Source organism: Choloepus didactylus, chromosome 5, assembly GCF_015220235.1.
Source record: "Choloepus didactylus isolate mChoDid1 chromosome 5, mChoDid1.pri, whole genome shotgun sequence".
Classification (NCBI taxonomy): Eukaryota; Metazoa; Chordata; class Mammalia; order Pilosa; family Megalonychidae; genus Choloepus; species Choloepus didactylus.
The window spans coordinates 111765309-111777818 of NC_051311.1; the positions used below are offsets into that span (position 1 = coordinate 111765309).

General features: G+C 39.8%; 1 protein-coding gene across 1 annotated transcript in view; it reads left to right on the forward strand.

Annotated features, from left to right (window-relative positions):
• COL1A2 (collagen type I alpha 2 chain) overlaps positions 1-10033 on the forward strand; it is a 35589-nt gene extending 25556 nt beyond the window's left edge. The window contains exons 38-52 of the mRNA XM_037836691.1: positions 380-433; positions 1242-1295; positions 2269-2430; positions 3215-3322; positions 3992-4099; positions 4492-4545; positions 4632-4739; positions 4868-4921; positions 5319-5426; positions 5907-5960; positions 6085-6192; positions 6530-6788; positions 7213-7397; positions 8162-8404; positions 9107-10033. Of these exons, the coding sequence (XP_037692619.1) occupies positions 380-433; positions 1242-1295; positions 2269-2430; positions 3215-3322; positions 3992-4099; positions 4492-4545; positions 4632-4739; positions 4868-4921; positions 5319-5426; positions 5907-5960; positions 6085-6192; positions 6530-6788; positions 7213-7397; positions 8162-8404; positions 9107-9253 (1806 nt within the window). The 3' untranslated portion in view covers positions 9254-10033. The remainder of the gene's footprint in view (positions 1-379; positions 434-1241; positions 1296-2268; positions 2431-3214; positions 3323-3991; positions 4100-4491; positions 4546-4631; positions 4740-4867; positions 4922-5318; positions 5427-5906; positions 5961-6084; positions 6193-6529; positions 6789-7212; positions 7398-8161; positions 8405-9106) is intronic.
• Positions 10034-12510: the final 2477 nt, after the last annotated feature.

Here is a 12510-nt window from a genome sequence, read left to right on the forward strand (position 1 = left end):
GCGACATACACTGACCAAATGTCTACTGTACGCCAGGGAATAGTCTACATAAAAGACAATAGAAAATACGAGTTAACATTTGCATGCCATTTAAAATTTATAAAAGTTTCATAGATTGTCATATTTTAATTCTTCAGTAACCCCAAAAGAGTGGCAATATTGAAGTAAGGAAATTGACATTTATTGTATATGGCACAGATAATCATATCTTCTAACATAAGATAGAAGGTTAGAAGATAATAGATACTATCTATGATTAATAGATAATAGATAAGGAAATACTTCTTATTAGATAAGGACATGATCCCTTTGAAGAATAGTACAGCATTTACAAGAATTGTTTGTTTGGTAAATTGACCCTGTCTTGGTTTCCATTTAGGGTCCAAATGGCCCTGCAGGTCCTGCTGGAAGTCGTGGTGATGGTGGCCCTCCTGTGAGTGTCCATGAGGGATGACTTAAAAGTTGTGGAATTTTTACTAATTCTAGACATGATAAGGAGACTCTTGAAATTCAGGTTAATTCCAATCAGAGTAGTTCCGGCATTGAAGTTTAGGTCATGTACATGGGATGTTAATCCCAGCTGGAAGTGAGTTCAGCGTATGTTGCTACCACCTCACTTGATATAATAATCAAGGTTGACCAGGGTCATTGAACTGTGAAATGGATAAAATATTGCTTTGTTGCCTTTTATCCTTTAGATAGTTCCCCATGTCTTCCTCCTGACCAAGTCCTTCCCCTTGGTGTCCAGTGCTCTCACACTGACTCCCTACATGCCCAGAGCTCCCCAGGGTTGAACTCCTTCTCTCACGAGACAGCGCTTAATGACATGTCCCTTCCTCTGGAGACAAATTTACCTATTTGGTGCCTATTCCCTTCGCACCTAGCCAAGTAATTAAAATATATTAATGTATACCCATTAAAATGTAATAATGGCATAGTGTGTGATCTTGCCTTTATAACCATCAGATAATATATTAGCATTTCAAAAAGGCCTGAATTTAGCGTGTCATCAAAGCCTCAATGTAAAATATGAGCATTACAGTTGGTGGGGAAGATGGGTGGAGAAGGAAGGGATTCAGGGTCCTAGTTAAATCATACCCCATAGGAGGCTACTTACTCTCCCCACTCCTTGCTTATCCCGGGTCACAGGTATTGAGGATTTCCCAGAGGAGACATTCTCACCTTACCCAAAACTTTGGAGCTGGTGTTGACCGTGGAATTGTAATGTGCTTGGTTCTTAGGGTGTTACTGGTTTTCCTGGTGCTGCTGGGCGGACTGGCCCTCCTGGACCCTCTGTAAGTAAATCACGTCAAACCCATGTTTTCATTAACTAGCCAAAGGACCTGACATCTGGTAGGAAACCAGTAAGAAACACTCTATGGAAACACGGTACTAATATTTGCTATTGCTTTCCTCATCTGAAATCAGTTTTTCTGAACCATTAAGGCAAAACCATCTCCAATTATATTTTATAATATCAGTTTATTCATGCAAACACCAGTCCCCTTTTAGGGGCATGGTCTCTTTGTTAAAAATGAAAAAAGAGAACAGTTTTAGTCACATATCAGATATTTCTATATCCAATTACCCTTTATGGCCAACATTCTGCCCCCATTGTTAAGGTATAATTGTTGCTGAATTTAAAGGTGGTTTGGCCTCTAATTTAATTCTGATTCAGACTGTCCTGTCAGGAGTCAAGAGAATTTAATTAATTACCAAGGATTAAGTCTTCCAGTTAAGGTTTCAGGGGAAAAAATAGCAAAGATGTTGATTTCTTGGAATCCTTTTACAGGTTCACACAAGAAAAATCTTCATTCCCTGTAGGCATTTAATTAAACCTAGTTGAGAGCATATATGATTCCTCAATTAGGAACAAAATGCCGGTATTGGCTTTCTTCAGAAAGAAATTGGGGCAGAGTCCTCTGAAACCCAAAGTCCCATTCATTTATGACTAACTCCTAGAACTCTACATAGCTCTGATTCCAATGTGCCAGGACCCTGGTGGTAGGACATTGCCTTTTCTTACAGAAGTTTGTTATAGACCCTGCCTCCATTATTTGCTTTATTGCAGCCTCAGAAGAAGGGAGGTGGCAATTGCTTCTTTCTATAAGAAAGAATGTTAAAAGTCTAAACATTTCCCCATAATGGCCAGGATATTATTTTGTTGCCTCACACTGTTTGCATCTCAATCTCTAGAAGCCTCTGTTGCATTCTTCCAGGTCCATGATGTTTAACAGAAAGTAAATGACTTTGTACATTTGCTCACAGGGTATCACTGGCCCTCCTGGTCCTTCTGGTGCTGCTGGTAAAGAAGGGCTCCGTGGTCCTCGTGGTGACCAAGGTCCAATTGGGCGAGCTGGAGAAACAGGTGCAGGTGGCCCCCCTGGCTTTACTGGTGAGAAGGGTCCCTCCGGAGAACCTGGTACTGCTGTAAGTGTTTTCAAACTCCTCTTTCTTAATACCTTGTGTTGAATTGAAATAAAACCCTCACACAAATCTTCAAGTGCCACATAGTTGTGTATGAGTATAGCAGGCTCTCAAACAGAGCTCAGTTGAGCCACAGAACCTGTCCAGCAGATATTGAGGTGTCAAAGCTTCAGCAGATGCTCAGAAGGCATCAGATGGGGATGACAGGGTCAATGAGAGGACTCACTATTTAATCACAATCACCCTTTAAGCTGTTGAGGGACCCTTCCTGATTCTGGGGTTAGAACAGACACCCATTGCTGTCAGAATCCCACTGTATGGCCATCCTACTGTAAACTAATCAGCCTCAGTAAGCCAACAATTCCTTAAGCATGCTTTGGCCAGTGTTATTACTACTCAGAAATTTGGCTTTCTTAGCCCTGGTTCAGTTACACAGGCTGAGGTCAAAGATTGTTTCCCTGCACAGATCTATAGAACTACACCACCCCAGATGGCTTCATTAACCTCAACCACATATTTTTAAAATTTTGTACCATTGGTCTTGAGGAGAAACCAAATTAAAAATAAGTATTTATATGTGTGTGATTGATAGATATATAGATACATATGCCAAGATGTAAGCCTTTTGTCATCACTAGAGAAAAGGATCCAAGGATATGTCCTACTAATGGGAGGTCATTGGCCATGATCCTTACTGAGGTCAGCTCATTTGCACAATCCTCAAGGCAGCCTTGTGTTATCAGCAAGGTTCCTATCTGTAATCCTCAGTGTTTTTCTTCTTGTTTAGGGACCTCCTGGCACTGCAGGTCCTCAGGGTCTTCTAGGGGCTCCCGGTATCCTGGGTCTCCCAGGCTCTCGAGGTGAACGTGGTCTACCAGGTGTTGCTGGAGCTGTGGTGAGTGTTTGACACCATTTTGATTCTCATTAACATAATAAAAAGATTTTAAAAGCTGCCACTTCAAATGTGACAGATTGACCACTGAATAACTCCACTTAAGATTTTTATTCATCACATTTTCTTCATACAGATCACATGTCAATTATCTAAGAAGCTTTAATACCACCTTACTTAGACACACCCTATAAAGACACAGCTTAACATTATGCAGAATGATTTTTGTTCTTTTTTACGTGCTTAAGAATGATATAAGCTCTAATTGCATTTACTCCTCTTCAATATGAAAGGCTGGCATCATTTATCCTAAGGGAAGAATGAAACTCTGGAGGTTCTGAATCATTCCATTAAACCTTACACATGACAGCAACATGGCACCATCTTATCTCCATAAACTCTATCAACTTTATAATTTCATTTCGCTTGGGAAATTGAACAAAACCAGGCTTAACTTGTACAGACCACTAGTCCATAATGACATAAAGCCTACCCATCTAAGGGTTTGGAGGGAGGGGGGATCTCTGATGACACTTCTTACCATCTTGTGGCCCAATCAATTTACCCTTCTCATTTCAAACTGGAAGCTCTGGGCTAGGGTTGGTTTGGGAGGGTGAGGTTAGCACACAATCCAACAAGACAAACACTGTCTTATCTTCTCTGCGTCTTTAGGGTGAGCCTGGCCCTCTTGGCATCCAAGGTCCTCCTGGGGCCCGTGGTCCCTCTGGTGCTGTGGGTGGCCCTGGAGTCAACGGTGCTCCTGGTGAGGCTGGCCGAGATGTGAGTCCAACCCTTGGTTTGTAAAACAAAACAGAGCAGTATTTCATATATGGGGGTAACTTTACGTTTTGAGCTGAAGATCTCTCGTCCCATGTGTCTGAACTAGATGGTCTGTTTCTACATCTCCATAAAATCTACATTTGCTGGCTACTCCTAGTATTGAAATTATTAAAAGTTACTTAGGCTTGGGAGAATGTTAATAGCACACTTCAGTATTGGGCCGCAATATTTAAAACACATCTAAAAAAATTTCTACGTTGGCAAGTTATCTGTTTTGTAATAGTCTGAAAGGGTTGAGTCCTGGGAGTGATGAAGGCAGGTGAGCTGGAACCTAAGAGCTGGTGGGCAGCAGGGTCTCACTGAGTGCCCTAATTTGTGTGGTGTCTTCATAGGGCAACCCTGGGAGTGATGGCCCTCCCGGCCGTGATGGTCTCCCTGGACACAAGGTCAGTGTGCTTCTTGATCTTTCTCTAATTTAAAAGCAACAAAAATACAGGCCAGATCAAGCTGAGCTTCATTTTACTTTTGGTAGGGAGAGCGTGGCTATGCTGGCAACCCTGGTCCCGTTGGCGCTGCAGGTGCCCCTGGTCCGCATGGCGCTGTGGGTCCTGCTGGCAAACACGGAAACCGTGGTGAACCTGTAAGTTTGTAGATACCAGTCCCTTAATGCTGTCATCCTCAGGGGCTTCACCCTGGGGACAGGGGAGATCTGGGGAGGGGGATCTTAGGCATGGCTGATGAGCTATGTTTTTCTTTTCCAATTCCCAGGGTCCTGTCGGTTCTGCTGGTCCCGTTGGTGCCATTGGTCCAAGAGGTCCTAGTGTACGTACATGATGAAGATTTCCTTACAAATCAATATTTAGACAGGATCGGTCTGGATTTTCCATTAAGAAAATAAACAATAAACAGGCTAGACTTCACACATTTTTAAAAAATTTTATTCCTTGTTGAGAATTGCTACAAATAGCTTGATATATTTTAAGTTTTTTCTGCTTACGTGTATTAAACGATCACATATAGCCAGCCACTTTACAGGCAGCTCAACAAAAGCAGATTAAGAGAAGAGCCTTAGAGATGGGAGTTGCACCCATGTGGCTTTTACTCCTTTGATGTCTAGAGTTACTTTTGTAAACAGATTAAAAGGTATTTGTGGAGAGCTGCGTACCATTTTTTTTTTTTTTAATGTAAATGTCCTATTGATCCTTTTCTCTCATTACAGGGCCCACAAGGTATTCGAGGTGACAAGGGAGAGGCTGGTGACAAGGGGCCCCGAGGTCTTCCTGGCTTAAAGGGACACAACGGATTGCAGGGTCTCCCCGGTCTCGCTGTAAGTAAATCGTGTCCATCCAGCATTACAACAGTCTTAAAGACCTCTGACTCAAAATGGTCTTCCTTGAATTTTCATTGCTTTTGTTCCAACACATCCTACATCATATCCATTGCCCATTCTCCAGTTAAATCCATCCCTTGGAGATAATGCTCTTTCATCCCAATGTGAAAAGGAGAGAGTTAAGGGAGATGGAAATATACATATATTAAAATCTCCTGGCAACAATGTCCTTCAACCCCTCTTAAAGACATATAGTTAGAAGGATAACTAATATTGCACTGCTGAAATAGCTGTGGAAAAAAAATTGAATATAATAGATATAATGGGAGAGAAGAGACCCACTTTACATTTTCAGTTTTCTCAATCCAGAGTCCATGAAAACTAAAATTTCAGCATTCAATTTGAAAAAAAAAAACAAAGTCTATTTATTGACACATGTTCTGAAAATGTGATTTTTTCCCTCTTCTCTCTTTAAAGGGTCAGCATGGTGATCAAGGTGCTCCTGGCGCTGTGGGACCCGCTGGTCCTCGGGTAAGTCGATCTAAGAGGTGTTTCCTTTCTCAAGTCGAGGCCAAGGTGGGCAGAGAGCTTCCGGGCTCTGCTCCCTTGTGTGTGTTTTCCCTGACTCACACCGACTTGTATCCTTGTTTCTTAGGGCCCTGCTGGTCCTTCTGGCCCTCCTGGCAAAGACGGTCGCACTGGACATCCTGGTGCAGTTGGACCTGCTGGCATCCGTGGCTCGCAGGGTAGCCAAGGTCCTAGCGTAAGTATGATTTGGGGAAATAATCAAGGGCATCACCGACCTAAGGGATATGTCCTTCAGACTAAACCAAGAGAATTAGGAAAACACATAAAGCAGTTGCACTTCCATACATTTTCTAAAATATGTTAAAATTGTATATATGCAAAATAGTCCTTTAAGCCTATATCTGCAAGTGTGCCTGGGAGCAAGTTATTGACTTACATAAACTTGTTTCTTTTTTACTTATTAAAACATACTTCTGTATGAAGCTTGGTTGAAAATCTGCTGTCAGTGATGGCTCTCTCTGTAACCAGATAAAAAGCCTCCCTTCTCTCCCCTCTCACTTTCACCTTTGCAGGGCCCTCCTGGTCCCCCCGGACCCCCTGGCCCTCCTGGTGCAAGTGGTGGCGGTTACGACTTTGGTTATGAAGGAGACTTCTACAGGGCTGACCAGCCTCGCTCACCACCTTCCCTCAGACCCAAGGATTATGAAGTTGATGCTACTCTGAAATCCCTCAACAACCAAATCGAGACCCTTCTTACTCCTGAGGGCTCTAGGAAAAACCCCGCTCGCACCTGCCGTGACCTGAGGCTCAGCCACCCAGAGTGGAACAGCGGTAGGTCAAGATGTCCAAACTAGGCTGACTCTTCTCACAAGTTGGGCTTTTCAAAATCAGTTCCCATGGGTACAGCCCCACCAGTGTTTAATTTTAGAATTAAAATGTATTTTGGTAAAAAATGCATTATGTGAACTCACACAATTAATGAAGCATCATTTTCTTCTCCCATCCAGCACCCCTTTTCAAGCTTCTCTTGGTATACGTTTTGTCCTTTTCATGGTAATCTGTACCCCATGTTGATTTTTTCATGGAGAAAGAAACTGTCAAATCTTAAAAAGAGCCACCTTTTCCTCTGCAACGTGGGATATGCAATTTAATAGTACAATCAAAACTGTTACTTGTGAGAATCAATATCTTTAACCCCAAATTATTAGAACCTATCCTCTGCTTAAAGAAAACCTGGGTCTTGTTTTCTTAAAAGGTTATTACTGGATTGACCCTAACCAAGGATGTACTATGGATGCCATCAAAGTATACTGTGATTTCTCTACCGGTGAAACCTGCATTCGGGCCCAACCTGAGAGCATCTCAGCCAAGAGCTGGTACAGAAACTCCAAGGTCAAGAAGCACGTCTGGCTGGGAGAAACTATCAATGGTGGAACCCAGGTAAGAAGTCCCACAAATGTTCCTTCCTCAACTAAATAACATTTTGTTAGGATTGTCTACTTTTTAATTATCTGCATTTCAATCCTTTACCAAAATGGGCTTATTTAAAACAAAACAAAACAAAAAAAACTGCCCATTTCTCAGGTTCCAGTTTTGTCCTGGATTACACATTAAAAGATGGATTGATTGGCCACATCCATGTAATTCAAAGTTGTTATTCTAATTTGACTTAACTGATCATCATTTAAGAAACTGATTAATGTCATTTACTGTGAAGGAGCAGGGGACCAGCCTGTAGGCCCACACACACGCATATGCATTTTCAGAACATGAGCAGCTTTTCTGAATTTTTAGTCAAACCGTTTTACCAACTTCATTGAATGCCTACTGGTGGGAATTATTTAAAAATAAAGAGGTCAGAATCTCTATCACCTTGCTGTCTTATTCTAATGAAGAAACATACACATAAAGGCTTAACGGAGGCAGCTACCATTTTAGAAGCAGGTATCATTTTAGATGACCTGGCCTTAGCTTAAATGGTTACATGTCCATTCTAGATAACCAGTGCCTCAAAGACAAGTGAATTGAGTTTCCTTAAAAAGGACCCTTTCTTAAGGCTGAAGTCTGAGTCCATTTTTCCTTTCTGTTCTAGACTACAAGTGCAGCACTGAAATGCTTTTAATCTTTTTAATTTGACTTTTAGTATCTGATTGATGCCTCAGACTTTCTCCACTTAACTGGGATTCCCATCTTGTTCCCTGTAGTTTGAATATAATGAAGAAGGAGTGACCCCCAAGGAAATGGCTACCCAACTTGCCTTCATGCGCCTGCTGGCTAACCATGCCTCTCAAAACATCACCTACCACTGCAAGAACAGCATTGCATACATGGATGAGGAGACTGGCGACCTGAAAAAGGCTGTCATCCTGCAGGGCTCTAATGATGTTGAACTTGTTGCTGAGGGCAACAGCAGGTTCACTTACACTGTTCTCGTAGATGGCTGCTCTGTAAGTAAAAATGAAATACAGGAAATTGAGGGAGGGAGGTGCTTCTAGCTTGACTATTAAATGAACAGATGAATGGGAGACTTAACTTACTTGATCTTTTTTTATAAACATATTTATTTAAACTCAAATGGTAAATCCAGAGTATTCTTATCATATTTTACCTTTTGAAAAAACATTTTCATATATACCATGCCCATGCATCAGTTGTGTTTCTTGAATATGAGTATTCTAAATGGTGATGTACATCCAAAACTTAAAATTAGTTAAGGTGAAAAGGGGCCAAGCTATAATTTATAGTCATATGTATTTTATTACTTATTAGGATGGCCTCCATTGAATTGCTTCTTTCTGCTTTCTCGACAACATGCTGTATATTGAAGACCCAACAAACCACCTGCCCCACCACACACACACATATATGTACACACACTAACCCTGAAAGGGATATTGTAGAAATAAATCACTTAGAATGTGTTGCAGCATTAACAACAACAACAAAAAATTGAAACTGGTTGGAAGTCCTTCCCTAAAGACATCCTTGATGGTGGTCTTTCAAAGACGAACCTGCTGCTCTGCGATAACATCTTCAGGATAACACTAATAAGCCAAAAAGTGGTTCTTATAAATGTTAAGGTACAGACGTTATCAGATTCAGAAATAGTGCTGCGTTATTTATCCTTTTTCTTACCTTTTTTCAAACAGAGAAAGACAGATGAGTGGAGAAAGACAATCTTCGAGTACAAAACAAATAAGCCATCTCGCCTGCCCATCCTCGATATTGCACCTTTGGACATCGGTGGTGCTGACCAAGAAATCAGATTGGACATTGGCCCTGTCTGTTTCAAATAAATGAACTCAAACTAAATTTAAAAAAAAAAAAGAATTCTGAACAAACTTTCTCTCTTTGCCATTTCTTCTTCTTTTCTTAACTGAAAGCTGAATCCTTCCATTTCTTCTGCAGATCTACTTGCTTAAATTGTGGGCAAAAGAGAAGGAGAAGGATTGATCAGAGCATTGTGCAATACGTTTCAATAAACTCCCTCCCTTCTTCCCCCTCCCCCAGAGATTTGGAATTTTTGAAAAATGTCAACATTTGTAAGAAAACCAAAATAAAAATTAAAAATGAAATAAAAAACCATGAACATTTGCACCACTTGTGGCTTCTGAATCTCTTCCACAGAGGGAAGTTTAAATCCCAAACTTCCAAAGGTTTAAACTACCTCAAAACACTTTCCTGTGAGTGTGATCCACATCATTAGGTGCTGACCTAGCCAGAGATGAACTGAGGTACTTGTTTTGTTTTGTTCATAATGCAAAGGTGCTAATTAATAGTATTTCAGATACTTGAATGTTGATGGTGCTAGAAGAATTTGAGAAGAAATACTCTATGTTGAGTTGTATTGTTTTTCCCCCATTTGATTTAACATCAGTAATTTCCACCTTATCCCCAATTAAAAGTGTGTGGATCATTTGCCCAGCATGTCCTCTTTAGATTCAGCATTTGTTCTTTGCCAGTCTCATTTCCATCCTCTCCCATGGTTCCAAAGAAGCCTTGTTTCTTGAACAAGCAGAAAAATTAAATTGTACCTATTTTGTATATGTGAGATGTTTAAATAAATTGTGAAAAAATGAAATAAAGCATGTTTGGTTTTCCAAAAGAAAATATTGAGTAAATTTCCTTGCTTAAATGCTCCTTGCAGCACAGCATCTCTGCCAGCTATTCATCCTGGTGACCCTCCTTAGATAGCAACTACAAAAAAACGTAGTTTGGTATAGTAGAAAGAGCAGAAAGTAAGGATGCAGGAGATTTAAGCTCCAACTTTTGCTCTACTTATGATAGAGTAACCCTGAACACTACACTTTTCTGAAACCCAGTTTCCATATCTATCACATCAGGAAGATTCCTTCTCTGCACTATTAGACATTTGCCCTACTCAAAGTACGTAATACTTTTAAGCAACACAACATTGTTGAGCTAAGTTTATTATAAGCATAAAAAAAATAAGCACTTTTCTTTTAAGCAGATGTCCATAGAAATTTTCAGTTTATCCATTAAGCGCTCTGAAAAAGTGGCTGAAGGTCGGTCTATGAACAATTTAGACCATTAACTAAAATAGTTTCAAATATTCGGTAAAAATGTCATACACTTAACTCTTAGGCAACTGAGTACACTGCCTGTTAAGAGGTAATGCGTGTGCTGTCAATCAGCGTAGACAGTTATGGATAATAGTACCATGAACACCTACCTGCCAAATCAAGTTCATTTTCCTCCCCTGCACCACTCAATGACATCTTTAATACACTTAAACATAGTAAGGTGTCAAGTAAAATGTTAAGATTCATTTAGAGCTTATTTCCTGTTGCAGAACGTAATTGTGATTGTAATATTTTCCTTCTGTTATAAGTCATCTCAAGATTCAATTAGTTCTAAAAGCAAAAGGCTGAACATTAACTCTAAAAAATCAGCAAGGTCTACCAACCAAGTGGTAACCTCAAATTATGGTCCTTCCACCACCTGAATCAGAGCACTGGGATGCTTATTAAAATGCAGATCCCCAGTTCTCATCCAACATACTTGGATTTAGTAATGAATCAGTATCTTTAAGCACCCAGGGTAACTCCGATGTGTACCAATTAGGGAACCATTAGAGAAGGTGATTGCCACAGTCTTTTGCTGCTCTAACATTCTAAATCCAACAAAAATGAATTGTTACACTTGACCAGATGATACAAAGAAAACTAAACCCCAGGAATCACAATGCTGGCACCCCCAATGAGTGAAATGAAATAGTCAGGCTTAACTTGCATGGTAAGCAATTAGAAATCTCTCAACTAAATTAAAATTACACCTGCATGCTCACGGTACAAGAATCAACCATAAGGTGAAGGAAGGAAAAAGAAGCAAGAAACCAATACTGAGAACCAACCATGGGCCAAGCATTATGCTAGATAATAATAATTTTTGACAACCTAAATTTGTATCAGCAGATTTCCTAAGCCAACAGTTGCTTAAGAATCACTTTAATCATCAGTGTATGACTACAAGGACATGGTTAAATAAATTATGGTATAAACAATAGATAACAAGGAAATAAATTATGGTATATCTTAAAAGAACAATAGCAAAATGGTAAAATAAAGTATGGTATTCCTACAACAGTTACGGGTAAAATTGATCAAAAGAAAAAATGCTTGGAATAGAATGTTACATTCTTTGAAAAATCATATTCAAGAGCACTATCATTAGAACTATATGCAACATGTATATAAAACAGATTAAGTAACAAATATTATATGATTCCATTTCTATGAAATATCTACAATAAGCAAATTTGTAGAGACAGAAAGTAGATTAGAGGTTCCCAGGGGCCGGGAGGAAAGGAAATGGGGAGTTATTGCTTAATGAGGACAGAGTTTTCTGTTTGAGGGGGATGAAAAAGTTTGGACATAGATAGTGGTGATGGTTGCATTGCATTGTGAATCTAATTAATGCCACTGAGCTGGATACTTAAAAGTGGTTAAAATAGCAAGTTTTATGCTATATATGTATTGTACTCCACTCAAAAAATTGTAAAATAAAAAATAATAAAAAAAGAACCTTCAAAAAAATAAATAAAACCAACAAAGTAAATATTTAAAAAACAATAAGAGTAAGTACATTAGTGTAGAAAGGGCAGGGATGATTGTTATACCTAACTTTTCCAAATTTGCTGTAATGAAGTTGTTCTACTTTTGAATTTTCAACATCTTTACCTTTAAAACATTATGAAAAGAAAAAAAAAATCGATCAACAAGTGAAAACAACCCTTGTTGAGGAATGGCCATCTCCAAGGAAGGGGTGGTCAACGTCTCACCCACCCATTTCCTGAATGAGAAGTCTGGCCCAAGGGTCACCATCCCTCGGGTGCCAGCCACCCCACAAGGACAGAAAGCTGTACCAGGCTACAGAGTCCTCAGGGATCTAGTTCAGTTGCAGAGAGAGAATAAAATAATGTGTGAACAGAATTTTACATAAAATGTTATCTGAAGATAGCAGAGGACATAATTAATTAGTTAGAAGTAATCTCAGGAAATCAACCTTAGTCCACACAGTAGCAGCGATATTT